At 44.1% G+C, this 16375-nt stretch overlaps 1 protein-coding gene across 1 annotated transcript in view; it reads left to right on the top strand.

The window, feature by feature from the left end:
• Window positions 1-16375, top strand: part of LOC124595054 (vesicular glutamate transporter 2-like) — a 170555-nt gene extending 154180 nt beyond the window's left edge. Inside the window, exons 7-11 of the mRNA XM_047133619.1 lie at window positions 1323-1449; window positions 5267-5400; window positions 8397-8539; window positions 15881-16001; window positions 16090-16375. Coding sequence (XP_046989575.1) covers window positions 1323-1449; window positions 5267-5400; window positions 8397-8539; window positions 15881-16001; window positions 16090-16269 — 705 coding nt within the window. The 3' untranslated portion in view covers window positions 16270-16375. The remainder of the gene's footprint in view (window positions 1-1322; window positions 1450-5266; window positions 5401-8396; window positions 8540-15880; window positions 16002-16089) is intronic.

Here is a 16375-nt window from a genome sequence, read left to right as displayed (position 1 = left end):
GGCCTGTGCTGCTTGAGAACGTGCCTTTGGCAATACGACAGGTTATGTGATTTCTGCATGATAGAGCACTACCCCTCTACCGCATTACAGTTCGCCGACATCTCACGAACATCTTCCCTAGATGTTGGGTAGGACGCGAAGGCCCTGTAACATTGCCCGCTAGGTCGCCGGGCTTAAATTCCCTATATTTATACCACTGGGGGCATCTGAAAAGCGTTGTGTATGCTGAACCAGTTTCTGATGTGCAGATCCTTCAACAGCGTTTCGCGACGTGTGTGATGCTATTTGGAGAGAGGCCGGAACGTTTGAAAGAGGTCAGCAGTCCATAACGCGACGTGGGAAAGAGTCCATTGCATCCCATGGAGGCCAGTTTGAACATCTGTTGCGACGTGGATGCGATGCAACTCTATACTGTGTTCTGGGACGATATGCTGTCGTTGCACGCACACCTTCCATTTTTGGACACGTGTTCATCAGACCTTTTTCCCTTCATTTCCAGTCATGAATCCGTCGCTGCAAATTGTTAGTTTCATTAACATCCACCCTGCATTCCCAACTGCAAATACAGTTAGGCTTCAGCTGCACAGTAGGGTATGAGTCTCAGTCCAGCACAAATTTTGATGTGTCGCCAATACGTTGTCTAGTGAAGTCTAACGCTAGTCGCAATTGCGAATACATTTCTTCTGTTTTATACAGCGGTAGATCGCAGGAGTGTCTGTTCCTTCAGACAGGCATGCATGTCTGAAGGATACTATGTAGTACAACGTAAAACACAGACACTGAAAAATAATAATTTTATACTTGTTGCATACCGCCTTAATTTGGACACTTCTTCCCGTTTACGAGTTCTTATATTTTCTTTCAGGGAGGGAAATATGGGTCGTTGGATTGCAGTATTTGACGGCAAGCGCACGTCATTTCATTTGACTTGTTAATTTTTAATGGTACTTCGGCTTTACCTTGTGATCAAACTGTGTGTTATCTCGTATTTCCTTTTGCAGAGGTGCCTCCCAGACGTGTGACGACGCTGAAGCAGGACCTTCATTACAAACACTATGCACACAATTTCACTGCTGCTCCCAATACAGGAACTCACACAAGCGGGATGACATTGACGGGACAGAAATCATTTCTCCTTACATTCACAAGTTTTAGCTAGATACAGTATAAAGTCACCTTCGTAGTCGTTTGTTGCAGAAAATTGTCTCCAAAATTTGTTGCTAGCAGAGATATTGGGCGAAACACGAAATTTGAACATGAATGGGTTTTTTATGTAAAAAGCGCTTTGTAAAATTGGAATAAATTACTATCTTATTTTACAGGAGAATGTTCACATTCCTTGGCTGAAGTTCTTGACATCGCCGCCGGTCTGGGCCGTGTTATTCGCTCACTTCACTGAAAACTGGGGATTCTACACGCTGCTGACACAGCTGCCAACGTACATGAAGGGTAACAACCAGCAGAATTCGTTACACTTTTATCAATTCAGTCCGCCACACGGGAACGTATAAAACTACTGTGCAGCTTGGTCAGCTACAAAGAAATGTCTTTTCTTACATAGTTACATGGAGGTCAGGACCAGCAGTCGCAGACAATTCGGTGTAACTAACGGATTGAATTACCAAAGCAGTATTTAACAAGCTTCACAATGGCGAAGGATTCAGTTCTGTTGTTGCGCCAAGCCAATAAGTTTGCATATGTTCAGTTGAATCTCCAGGGCGTAACCATTTTTTAAGATGATTAGTATGTGTTGTGGTCTTCATTCTGAAGACGGCTTCGATGCACCTCTCCAAGCTAATAATCCTGTACAAGGTTGGTATCTTCGAAAAGGCCGACGAGGTAGGCCTCTCTGGCTTCCTGCAGGACCATGACGGCGGAGCTTAAGAAGCGTAGGTCGGCCTTGAAGCCCTGGGCGATCTCGCGCACTAGGTGCTGGAAGGGCATCTTTCCCCCGCGAGCAAGCAGAAGTGTCGCAACAAGACGTAGCATGGATTCGACTAATGTGTGAAGCACTGCTGGAGGGAACTGACACCGTAAATCCGTAAGAGTAGGAGGGAATGGAGATCTCTTCTGAACAGCAATTTGAAAGGCATCCCAGTATGCTCAGTTTGGTGGCCAGCGGAAGTGTTTAAACTCAGAAGAGTGTTTCTGGAGCCACTCTGTAGCAACTTGGACGTGTTGCGTGTCGCATTGTCATGCCGGAATTGCCCAAGTCCGTCGGAATGCACAATCGATATGAAAGGATGCAGGTGATCATACAGGATGCTTATGTGCATTTCACCTGTCAGAATAATTTCCAGACGTATCAGAGGTCCCATATCATTCCAAATGCACATGCCCCACACCATTACAGAGCCTCCACCAGCATGAACAGTCCCCTGCTGACATGCAGGTTCCATGGATTCATGAGGTTGTCTCCATACCTGTACACGTCCATCTACTCTATACAATTTGAAACGAGACTCGTGTGATCAGGCATCATGTTTCCAGTCATCAACAGTCCACTGTCGGTGTTGACGGGCCCGGGCGAGGCGTAAGGTTTTGTGTCGTGCAGTCATCAAGGGTACACGAGTGGGCTTTTGGCACCGAACGCCCATATCGAAGATATTTCGTTAAATGGTTCGCACGCCGACACTTGTTGATGGCCCAGAATTGAATTTAATGGCTCTGAGCACTATGGGACTTAACATCTGAGGTCATCAGTCCAGAACTACTTAAACCTAACTAACCTAAGCGTATCACACACATCCATGCCCCAGGCAAGATTCGAACCTGCGACCGTAGCGGTCGCGCGGTTCCAGACTGAAGCGCCTAGAACCTCTCGGACACACCGGCCAGGATTCTCTTCAGTCATCGTTGGTCCCGTTGTTGCAGCATCTTTTTCCGGCTGCAGCGATGTCGGGGATTTGATGTTTCACCGGATTCCTGATGTTCACGATACACTCGTGAAATGTTACCTCGGCCAAATCCCCACTTCATCGCTGGCTCGGAGAGGCTGTGCCCCATCGCTCGTTGACGACTATAACACCACGTTAAAACTCACTTAAATCTTGACAACCTGCCGTTGTAGCAGCAGTAACAATTTAACAGCTGCGCCTGCAGTTGTTTTCTTATATAGGCTTTGCCGACCGCAGCGCTGTATTCTGCATGTTTACGTACACTATGTGATCAGAAGTATCCGGACACTTACAAGTTCGTGGCGCCCTCCATCAGTAATTGTGTTGGCCCACCCTTATCCTTGATGACAGCTTCCACTCTCGCAGGCGTACGTTCAATCAGGTGCTGGGAGGTATCTTGGGAAATGATAGCCCATTCTTCACGGAGTGCTGCACTGAGGAGAGGTATCGATGCCGGTCGGTGAGACCTGGCATGAAGTCGACGTTCCAAAACACCCCGAAGGTGTTCTATAGGATTTAGGTCAGGACTCTGTGCAGGCCAGTCCATTACAGGGATGTTATTGTCGTGTAACCACTCTGCCACAGGCCGTGCATTATGAACACGTGCTCGATCGTGTTCAAAGATGCAATCGCCACCCCCGAACTGCTTTTCAACAGTGAGAATCAAGAAGGTGCTTAAAACATTGATGTAGATCTGAGCTGTGATAATGTCACGCAAAACAACAAGGATTGCAAGCCCCCTCCATGGAAAATACGACCACACCATAACACCACAGCTTCCGAATTTTACTGTTGGCACTACACACGCTGGCAGATGACATTCACCGGGAATTCGCTATATCCACACCCTGCCATCGGATCGCCGCATTGTGTACCGTGATTCGTCACTCCAAACAACGTTTCTTCACTGTTCAATCGTCCAATCTTTTTCGCTCCTTACACCAAGCGAGGCGTCGTTCGGCATTTACTGGCGTGATGTGTGGCTTATGAGCAGCCTCTCGACCATGAAATCCAAGTTTTCTCACCTCCCGCCTTATTGTCATAGTACTTGCAGTGGATCCTGATGCAGTTTGGAATTCCTGTGTGGTGAACTGGATAGATGTCTGCGTATTACACATTACGACCGTCTTCAACTATCGGCGGTCTCTGTCAGTCAACAGACGAGGTCGACATGTACGCTTTTGTACTGTACGTGTCCATTCATTATCACATCGGAAACAGTGGACCTAGGGATGTTTAGGAGTGTGGAAATGTCGCCTACAGACGCATGACACAAGTGATACCCAATCACCTGATCACGTTCGAAGTCCGTGACTTCCTCGGAGCACCCCAGACTGCTCTTTCACGATGTCTAATGACTACTGAGGTCGCTGACATGGAGTACCTGGCAGTAGGTGGCAGCACAATGCACCTAATATGAAAAACGTATGTTTTTGGGGGTGTCCGGATCTTTCTGATCACATAGTGTATCTCTGTGTTTGAATACCTAAGCCTATACCAGTTTCTATGGCGCTTCAGTGTATATTGATGTTTATTGAGCCTCTACGAAAGTTAGGAGTAAACTGCGCCACACATCATACAAACATTTCTAGCCGTGTTGGTACTGCGGGATATAATCATAAATTATCGCCCAGGTATTTCTCATTGTAGCTAAAAAAGTTAATAGCTCTTTAGTACTAAGGTTTGATTGGTTTTATAGGCTGACGATATTTGCGCTTGTTATTTATATGAAGCCCTAGATATTTAAGACACCGCAACATGGCTCAAATAGTGTTTACCCGAACAGATGACTTCTAGATAGAGTACGCGTAGCCAACAAGAACCACAAGATCATATTTACTGCCCATCTTCATGCGAGAATTACTTCAAGGAAGACGATTGTAAGGCAAATCATAGAATAGATTTAAATAAGCCTTCACTGTATTCTTTGAAGCCGCACGGGATTAGCCGAGCGGTCTGAGGCGCTCCAGTCATGGACTGTGCGGCTGGTCCCGGCGGAGGTTCGAGTCCTCCCTCGGGCATGGGTGTGTGTGTTTGTCCTAAGGATAATTTAGGTTAAGTAGTGTGTAAGATTAGGGACTGACGACCTTAGCAGTTAAGTCCTATAAGATTTAACACACATATTCTTTGAAGATTCCTCATGGATGTTTTCTTCCGCACACAATTCACCGACAAATCACTTCCAGAAATTGTAAATAATTTACAACTTTGGGGGTCGTTTTCTTTATGTCATAGAATATTTCGTACTGGCTATTAAAAGTCCTTTAACTCAGATAACGAAAAATTTTTTATTTCCTCTTGGCTGACGTAATGACGTACTTCGCACTTCGTGTACATAGTTTATTCATTTGGAATTTTGCATGTTGCAGATGTTCACCACTTCAGTCTGGAAGAATCTGGAGGGCTTTCCGCGGTTCCATACATCATTATGGCCGCCCTCTTGCAGTTTTCTGGCCATCTAGCAGACTTGCTTCAAAATCGAAATATTCTTAGCCACACGCAGGTAATTACAAATATAGTACTTGAAGGTCACTGTGTGTAAATAAGTTTTTCTCGAAGGAAGTCGTTGTGTATGAAAGTAATGATTATTTAAAAACAAGTAAATAGGTAGGCTGTGATATTTAGCTGCAGATGATACAAAAAAGATGAAAGAAACTATGAATGTGGCTGTGCGTGGAGGTGCTCGAAAAAAATCGATACGACAGACGGAGTTCTAAAAAACTGGAATGAAAAGATTAATGAAGCCATATTTGGTATGCGAGAGGAGAAAATGATAGCTAACAAATTTAAACACTCTCAAAAAACTTACAATAGAGCCAGAAAAGAAGCGAAGGTATTTTACACATGGACGACACCGAGTCGTGGGGTGGATTCGGTAGTAGTACTGACAACGGAGAGCATAGGAGACAGAGCCCAAGTTATAAAAATGTGAAAGCGTTGAACTGTACAGAACGAAGCCAGCTGCATCGAAGATGGCGAACATCTCTGGTTTCATCCTAATGCGACAGTGTGAACGCTGCCTTCAACCAGATTTTATAGCCCCGATGGTACGACGAAAGAACTAAAAGTACTCAGGAGAAAAACTAGAAACTGTAAAAGAACAAGACCAAACAGTACCAGCGTGGAACTTTTGAAGTACTCTGAGGCAGCACTTCACAATCGACTGCTGCATATTTTAGCGTATACTGGACGAAGACGGGAATAAGGATTGACTGACATCTCAGGAGAGGAATAGGACGCAACCCGAAAACTGCAGGCGGATAAGTCTTCAATCTTCTAGGCACTGGCTGCAACTTGTGCGCTGAAATTCTGAACGCTGTTCTTAAGGGAGAGCAAATAGTATTTAGGCTATAAAGATCAAGCATAGATGCAATTTTCACGTTGAAAAGGAAGAGTAAGCTTTAACGTCCCGTCGATAGCGAGTCCTTTACAGACGGAGCACGAGTTGGAATCGGGGAAGAACAGAGAAGGAAATCTTGCTGCGACCTTTTCAGAGGAGCCAGCCAGTTATCTGTCTCAAGCAATTTAGGGAAACAGCAGAAAACTTGAATCTGGACCGGTGGACGGGGATTAGAACTGCTGTTCCCCCATATGCGAGCCCACTGCGAAAACTCGCTTGGTGTTTTCGCATGAAACTACTAATCGAAGAACATAAAAAGTGTGGCTTGAAGATTCTTATAGCATTTATAAACCTCCATATAACTTTCGATATTAAGGGCTCAATTGCGAACGCTAATGAAGAAGAGAGGTAATTCACACATTTGATTTCAGCATTTTAACATCTCTGTGACAATACATCAGTAACGTGGAATACCGACGTGCCGGATGGAGGGACCATGTAATACCAAGAAAAGACGGACACTAGAACAGGCTAAATAGTCTATTCATTGCCATGATGCCGTTGATGATGAGAGAAGTAAATACTGAAGTAAGGAGGATGTAACTACTTTGTACTCCGGACCGTGCTGTGGTGAGGCGGTTTGTAAGCCTCAGCGGTACAGACAGCCGTGCCGTGAGTCCAACCACAACGGAAGAGAGCCTGTACAGAGACCAGACCAACATATTGTTCCTATAGAGAGGCAGAAACCTTTTCAGTATTTGTAAGGAAAAAATTCTTTATGAGTGATTAATCTGGCGCCGGCCGGAGTGGCCGAGCGGTTCTAGGCGCTACAGTCTGGAACCGCGCGACCGCAACGGTCGCAGGTTCGAATCCTGCCTCGGGCATGGATGTGTGTGATGTCCTTAGGTTAGTTAGGTTTAAGTAGTTCTAAGTTCTAGGGGACTGATGACCTCAGATGTTAAGTCCCATAGTGCTTGGAGCCATTTGAACCATTTTTTTGATAAATCTGGCTTTGTAACGATAGCCAACATAGATTTGCTACTTTGAAATTGCGGACAGCTCATGGTGATGCGAAAACAGCCATTATTTCTCCCGAGGGAAGCAGTTATACTGAATGGGTTAATCGTGATTGCATCCGCTGGGATAAAATACTACGGAGATAAAGTAGTCCCCCATTCGGGTCTCCAGGCAAGGAATACTCAGAAGGACGTTGTCAGGAGAAACAAATTGGCGTTAAAAAAGACAAATGGGTAGCATGAAGTTGGATATAGCGAGAACTGGCGAAGCGAGGTGGAAGAACAGAACTTCTGATCAAGTGAAAAAGGGTTATCTACACAAAATTAAGCAAGGGTACTGCAGGTGTAAGTGTTGTAATAAACAAGAAAATGTCAATGCGAGCAGTCTGCTATGAACAGCATAGTGAGCGCATTTTCGTAGTCGTGATATGTACAAAGACAACACCCACAACTGCAGAACAAGTTTATGTGCCTACTAGCTCAGCGGATGATGAATAGACTTAAAAATGTATGATGAGCTCAAGGAAGTTATTCAGATAGCTCAAAGAGAGGAAAATTTAATGGTGGTGGGGGACTAGAATTCGGTAATACGAAGAGGATTAAAAAGAAAAATAGTAGGTTAATATGGGTCCGGGAGAAAGGAATGAAAAAGAAAACCATCTGGCAGAATTTTGCACGGAGCCTAATTCACCCATCGCTAACGGCTGATTTAAGTATCTTGAAAGAAGGTTGTACGCGTGGAAGAGACCCATAGACACTGCAAGGTTTCATATTGTTGATATAATAGTCGGGGGCAAATGTAGACTCTGACCTTAATTTATTGGTTACGAACTGTACATTAAAACTGTACATTAAAACTGAAGAAACTGCGGAAAGGTAGGAAATTAAGGAGATGAAATAGTGAAGGCAACAAAAGATCGAATTGGCAAAAAGAAATCCCTGGATATCGCAGGAGATGTTGAAAGGAGAAAGTATAAAAAAAACATATCTATTGAAAAGTGAGATTTAGATTGTTTCTACACTTCTCAATTTAATTAGTAAACATTTCTCAGTGTCACAGATAATTTCAGAGTGCCGACAACTATTTCACGCGAATGATTATAAATTTTCTGAAACATAATTATGAACCTGCTTTATTTTCAGGTACGGAAAATCTTCATATGCGGTGCCTTCGTCATAGAGACTGTGGCGATGGTTCTGGCCAGCTACGCTAGTAGCATTTCCGCCATAATGGCGTGCCTCACCATCTCAGTCGCGGTTGGAGCTTTCTCGTGGGCTGGCATTTGGTGAGTGGGCGCATAATATGTCCATACAGCGTATCTGAACGACGAAAGTTTCCTCTGTGGCGTAATGGGACATACCATCGAAATATGCTCGTAATCTTATGAGTCCAAAATTATTGTTCACTTATGGGAAAGAATTAGACGAGAGGTTATCAGGCGAAAATGATATTGCAAGGTTCCTCCAGTTCGGACCAGTTTCAAATGTTCCGTCGCGCCATTCTAAACGGTTCTAGCAGTTCCGAGATTATAACTACCAGAGTAATGTTCAGTTACTGGTAAAAGTGTAAACTGAAATAATCGTTCTTGAAGCCCAAGGTCAAATTTTGTTGGCTTCTTACAGCGTCGTTACCTTATCTTACTACACATTGCCTCACGGCCCTTAGACTTAGAGCACGAACAGTCGTTTCAAACTGCAGTTAAATCTCACATTTGTATCATGGCAGTAGATTATGACTGGATGAAATGTCTTTGTCATCGGAGAACGCGATTGTCTAAATTAGTAACGCTTAATTTTCATTTGACACAATCACAATACTCTTAACCTTTGTCTTTTCGTTCTTCTTTTTCTTCTTCTTCTTAACTTCAAGGAGCAGGCTTGCCCAGTCTTTTCCGCTTTCACTGTGCCATCCGTTCCTCGGTCGTCCTATATGCCTCATTCCCATCGTTTTATAATTGACTGACGATTAATTAATATGCTTTCCCCCATTCTGTTAATATTTTGTTTCTATTTTATTCATTGCTCTATTTGTTTTATTGTTTCATTTCTACAGTATATGCCGAGTTCTTTTCTTGTAACGTTGTTTCATATTTGACATCTGAAGGCAAATCTTTTGATTTTCCTTAAAAATTTCAATAAATCCCACTGAATTCTTCTTTGGCTTTCTTAGCTAACGTCCAAGATTCAGTTCCATACGTTAGAATGGGTGTAACCAAAACTTTGTAAAATTGTAACTGAAGGTCACTGTCTGCCATACAATTATTTGATCGCCGCAAATATCAGGGTACTAATAAGAATGTCTCCCAATATTTAGCTGTCATCTTGTTTTATTTCTCGTTTTCACTGTCTAACAACGTCGTTTAATTATAAGCTTAAAGCAGGTGAGAGGCTACATCTTCGTCGCACATCTCTGCAGAGATACAGTCAGTACCACAAAAAAGTGTACGCCATTATCTGTATGAAATAAAAGACACTATTACAAATACAGGTTTACATGAAAATACATGTCATTACTAACTGCACAATTACATAATAGTTAATCCAGTCGCTGCCATTATCAGTTATAGCTTGGCACCTTAGCCCTCTCTACGGTAAATCATCCTCGTTTCCAACCTCTAAATATCGTTTTACCCACTTCGCAACGAATGTCTTTGACTTTCTAAGAGTTTTAGCTGCAGCTCTATATGAAAGATTTGGTCCCTTTGGGTGATTTACTAGGATCGCTGCCTCGTGACGCTTCACATATTTTGTACTCATTTTAAACTGCAGCCACGAAACAAAACTTTCAACTGTCTCACTGTTTACCTACAAACTATGCAAAAGCGCACAGATTAGAGATTCGAGACCACTACCAGAGATGTCGCTTCGGACGTTACAGAATGGTTCAAATGGCTCTGAGCACTATGGGACTCAACTGCTGTGGTCATAAGTCCCCTAGAACTTAGAACTACTTAAACCTAACTAACCTAAGGACATCACTCACATCCATGCCCGAGGCAGGATTCGAACCTGCGACCGTAGCGGTTGTGCGGTTCCAGACTGTAGCGCCTTTAACCGCTCGGCCACTCCGGCCGGCTCGGACGTTACATTTAAAATTATGGCCGTACAATTTCATGTGAAACTGACTGTACATTGGCCCCATCTTCCCTTTCGCTGTATTTATTACAATTTCTGTGTGCCGATAAAGACTCTTTGTTACTTGTATTGAAAGTTTCGGATATCCTCGTTTTTTCACGATACCGTAAAAAGTGCTTCTGTTCAATCTACTGAAAGTCTTTTCATAATCTATGAATGCGTTATTAGTCTATCTGTCGTATTCTCGTCATTTTTCAATTAATTGTTGTACAGCAGTAACGTTGTTACAAAACTCTTCAGAAAGTTAACTACGAGGGTTGGAACTTAAATAGTGGCAACTACTAGTCACAACCGATACAAAAGAGTTACATGTTTGCACCTATTACTATCCTTCAAAGTAGTCACCAGCGTTGTGTAGAACCCGTTGCCAGCGATGTGGAGGGCATAGTATAACGTTAGCAGAGCCTGTTCTGTTGATGGTGCGTATGGAGCGGTCTACTGCCTGTCGAATCTCTGGAACAGTTCTGAAGCGAATGCCATGAAGTGGTTCCATCATCTTCGGAATCAAATCGAAGTCACAAGGACTTAAGTCTTATTACTGTTCGCTTTTGGAGCATCACCTGCGACCAGCTTTATGAAAGTAGCGGCGACGCTTTTTGCGCAACCATCGGCCGTGGTGACCGAGCGGTTCTAGGCGCTACAGTCTGGAACCGCGCGACCGCTATGGTCGCAGGTTCGAATCTTGCCTCGGGCATGGATGTGTGTGATGTCCTTAGGTTAGTTAGGTTTAAGTAGTTCTAAGTTCTAGGGGACTGATGACCTCAGATGTTAAGTACCATAGTGCTCAGAGCCATTTTTTTTTCTGCGCAACCTACCCATCACTTTGCACGACAATGCGCGGGCGCATACATCGGAAGCTGTGGCTGCTCTGTTCGGCCGATGGGACTGGGAAGTACTGTACCATCCACCATACATACCGGAGTTAAGTCCTTGTGACTTTGAGTTGATGACAACGATGAAGGAACCATCTCGGGGCATGAATGAAATTTATTGCATATGCGAAAGAATGGGAATAAATAACTGGCAAGAGGCAGCACAAGACAGGAGCATCTGGAGGAATCATGTGAGATCGAGTCCCTTAGAAGCCTGCTACTACTACTACCACATGAATTTCTCGTGGACTCTGCGGCGTAAAGGTTTGCTTAGTAAGAACGTAACCAGCCACAAATACTCAGACAAACAAATGACTACAATTTCAAAAAGTTGGATGATTTATTGAAGAGAGAGAGCTTCACAAATTGAGCAAGTCAACAATGCATTGGTCCACCTCTGGCTCTTATGCAAGCAGTTTTGCGGCTTAGCTTAGGTTGATAGAGTTGTTGAGTGTCCTCCTGAGGGATATCGTGTCAAATTCAATCCAACTGGCATGTTAGATCAACAAAATACCGAGATGGATGGCTCCAAACGTTCTCTGCTGGGGAGAGATCCGGCAGCTTGTCTGGCAAGCATGAAGACAACCAGTAGAAAGGCTCGCCGTGTGCGGATGGGTATTGTCTTGCTGAAATGTAAGCCCAGGATGGCTTATCTTTACAGCACAAAGGTAGGTATGTGATATTCTGTGCACTGTTTTCTTGCCCCCCCCCCCCCCCCCCCCCAAATGACGGGCTATGAAAAGAAATGGCACCGAAGACCATCGCTCCTGTCCTTTATACCGCGTAGAAGGCGACAGTCAAGTTGGTGCCCCACGGCTGGCCAACGCGTCTCCAGACACGTCTTCGGCCTGGAATCTCATTCACTGGAGTAGAATAGTTTTCAGCGATGAGTCCCGCTTCTAACTGAGCCACGATGACCACCGAAGACGTTCCTGAAGACTCCACAGACAGCAATGGGATACTAGGTTGACTGTCGCCTGCCTTACGCGCTGATGAACAGGAGTAATGGTCTGGGATGCCATTACTTTACATAGCAGGAAACCTTCGGCTGTCATCCGCGACACCATTAGAGCTCAGCGATAAGTCTACGATATTCTACGCCCCGTTTCGTTGTCCTTCCGAGGGTTTCTACTGCTTGTCTTCTAATTGCCAAACTATACCTTGGCCAGCAACGTCAGCGGATCTCTCGCCAACTGAAAACGCCTGGAGTATTATGCGCAGGGCCCGCCAACCATCTTGGTATTTTGACGACCTAACGCGCCAATTGGATAGAATTTGGCAAGATATCGCTCAAGAGCACATCCAACAACTCTTTCAGTCAATGCTAAGTTGAATAACTGCTTACATAAGGGCCAGAGGCGGACCAAAGCGAAACTGACTTGCTCAAGTGTGAAGATCAGCCTCCTGAATAAAATCATCCGAGTTTTCTGAAATTGCGATCATTTGTTTGTCTGTGCGTGTAAATCGCATCTACGGATCTCCGTCATATTCGGATAATTCCTTCGTGGTGTGTCGTTTTTTGTCTTAGAGTGTATTTTGAAAAAGCATTTTTTTAATGCCAGTGCCGGTTTAGAGCTACAATGCACATCTTAAGTAGGCAATCATTTCTTTTTAAATTACCATAATGTATTGGTCAGCAGCTTGCCGTGTCATCCAGCACTGTATAGAAGTATTTGAGTATTTAGCAAAAGATGGTAATGTGCCTGCGTTTGATATGGTATGAAGTCAAAGAGTTCTACACACATACATTTGTTCTAGTGGACGGCTTATTGTCTTGCTTTGGTCCATATGCCCTTTCAATTGATGCACGATGTGTTGAAGCGTAAATAGCGCACACGTTGTAAAGAAACCACTCTGCCATAGAAACATTTCGCAATATGCTTTATATCTGCTGCAGTCTCAGACATGTGCTTGGAAACAAAAATTACGCCTCCACACAGGACCAAATAATTTGCAAACTCTTCTACGTTTCTCAGATGTCCCAGCGTGTTTGACGCGTTTGAGAGAAATTTTTACTGACGGAAACAAGATGGCAAGCATTGTTTGTGTTGACGTTTCGCCGCACATGTATGGCGAAAAAGGCTTTTAGTATAATTTATCTCACTGTATCGTGGGTTTCCACAACTATGGGAACTACGATCAGGGATAAAAACAAAACAACACTGGCAGTTACCAAAATGGTTGAGGTGTCGCCCCTTTCCCAGCCATATATTAAACAGGAAAACGTCAAGAAGAAAATCAATATTCTACGCACAACATACAAACGGGAATTCAATAAATAAAAAATAAAAAAAAAGGTCTTCGGTATTTCCACAGATGTAGGCAATGTGTTCCAACGTTGTGGCATTTTAATGAACTGCTATTAGAGGACCAAGTAGAAGAGAATAAATGTTCACATATTTGTCTTCTTTTTCAGTGTGAGGGTTAAGTACAGCGATTCTAAACAAGTTATTAAAAGTTTCAGTGTCCATTTGGAGAAAGTTGACCTAACCATGAGGTTCCGAGTGTACCATTTCCTTTAACAGCTTTTCATGTTTATATTTTGTCTCTAATTTTGAACTATTGCCGGGACCAGCGTCTTGTTTTCTCCTTCTCCGTCTTCTCCTTCAAACACAGTGCCAGAGTCAATGTTAAAAAACTTTTAACCATTTCTGTTCATGTGAAAATACAGCTTACACGAACAGTGACTGCTTCAAAAGTTAGGTTAAACGAAAAAACTTGTTAGATCATGTGCGGCCTTATTTGACAAATCCGTGGATAGATAAGAGCGAAATCTTCAAATAAGTCTGACCGTGTACGGGGCCTTTTAGACTGCAAATGATATGAGGAGTATTACGAAGTGTTCATGTGCTACAGCGATTTGTTTAGAATGTATGTGCTGTTGCACTTCATCCCTTTGTGCATCGGTTTGAAATGCCACAAGGACCGAAGCAAGAAGTGGCTCCAAATTCTGAAATAATCTTGTGCAGTGCAGGGGCGGACGGCATGTTGCTGACGAATACATTACTGTAATTAAAAAAAAGTTAGCTTCTGAAGGCAGGCATGATGGCACGAAACTGGTAATGACCTTAAAATGAAGCTTTTTAAACTATTTCTAGCTCGTTGGGTTCTTCACGGACGAAAGCTGAATATTTTTTTATCGAAATGGATATTGTTAAGTAGACTGACTGTGAAGAAGTTGCTAGAACTAACATTAATCATAATTATACGCTAATCAGCCAGAACATTATGACCGCCTATCTAATAGATAAATCTATCTAATAGATACATGTCATCCTTGGTATGGGTAACAGCAGCGACACCCCGTGGCATGGAAGCAATGAGCCCTTGATAGGTCACTGGAAGGACACATCTGCACACACAAGTCACCAAATTCCCGTAAATTTTTGTGAAGGGGGCCAATGACCTCTGACGCCACGTTCAATCAAACCCAGATGTGTTCGACTCAGTTCCGTTCTGGTGACTGAGGCGAGGAGGGGGGGGGGGGGAGGCAGCACATCGATTAAAACTCTCCACTGTGTTTCTTGAACCACTCCACCACACACCTGCCTTTTGACATGTTTCATTATCATGCTGAAAAATGCCACTGCTGTCGGGAAACATGATCGTCATAAACTGCAGAAAGTGATCTACAATCAGTGAACCATACTCCTTGGCCGTCATGATGCCTTGCACGAGCTCCACTGGACCCTTGGATGCCCACGTGAATGTTCCTCAGAGCATAATGTGGTCGCGCCAGCTTGTCTCTGTCCCGCATTACAGGTGTCAAAGAGCTGTTCCCTTGAAGCCGACGGATTCGCGTCCTCCAATCGGCATGTTGAAGAAGATACCGGGATTCATCAGACCAAGCAACGCTCTGCCAATACGCCAACGTCCAGTCCCAATGGTCACGTGCCCATTTCAGTCGTAGTTGCTGATTTCGTGGTGTTAACATTGGCACACGCATGGGTCTTTGGCTGTGGTGGCCCATTGTTAGGAGCGTTCTGAGGACTGTGTGTTCAGACGCACAACATTAAAGTCTGATGTTAGTTCCGCCACAGTCCGCTGACTGTCCTGTTTTACCAGTCTGCCCAGCGTACGCCGTCCGACATCTGTAATGAGGGGTGGCCTCCCAACCCTACGACGTCTGGACGTGGTTTCACCTTGGTTTCGCCATGTATTGAAGACACCCAGCACTGTACTCCTCGGATAGTTTCCGAAATGCTCATGCCGAGCCACCGTGCCATCACAATCTGCCCTCGGTCAAACTAAGACAGTTCGCGCGCCTTCCCCATTGTACTCACAGACCGCACGCTCACTGGTGCTTCATGCACCATGCGTGTGTCTGGCTGTCAAACATTCCTCACCGGATGACGCTGCTATCGCCTGGACTGGTTTATATCGACATTACGTCGGTGGTCATAACGTTTTGGCTGATCAGCGTATCGCCCTGTGCAGCCCACGAACCTCGCACAGATAGGCAACGCGAGGTACTGCAACATCAAACACATGACACTCTATAAACAGCTCCATTCATAGATGTGACAATATCGATACCTCCAACATTAGAGCCTTCTCCTTATTTAGTTGTTCAGAGGTGTATATTTTCATAACAACATAAAGTTAATTCTGTATGTTTAGTGTAAACCACCTGGATATGGCGCCGCAGTACGCTGGAGTCCTAATGGGCCTCTCACAGACAGTCGCTACTATACCGGGAATGGTGAGCCCTCCCCTCACAGGTTTCATTGTCAAAAATAAGGTAAGTGGTTACATACAGAAGTTACGTATTTAGCAGTTGCCTTATACTTTGAATAACAACAGTAATTCTAGACGCATGTGTATTTTAGGATCCAGAGGAGTGGCGGACGGTGTTCTTCATTACAAGCGGTGTCTACCTGTTGGGAACACTGGTTTACGGTGTCTTTGGTTCCGCAGAGAGACAATCTTGGGCTAGGGGTGCAGCCAAGAAAGAAGAAATGGCGTTTGACAACAAGGCCATAGAAACCGAAACTACGAGTTCTTTATAAAACTGCATTATGAAGTCCATTGTTTCGTATTGACCTTTAGTTGTATCGTCCAGTGGTTTTCATAAATATTTTGTTCATATCGTTACATAAAATTCTTAGTTAGTTA

The sequence above is a fragment of the Schistocerca americana genome, chromosome 2 (assembly GCF_021461395.2).
Source record: "Schistocerca americana isolate TAMUIC-IGC-003095 chromosome 2, iqSchAmer2.1, whole genome shotgun sequence".
NCBI lineage: Eukaryota > Metazoa > Arthropoda > Insecta > Orthoptera > Acrididae > Schistocerca > Schistocerca americana.
The sequence above is the reverse complement of the archived record's forward strand: the minus strand, read 5'-3'. Positions and strand labels throughout refer to the sequence as shown.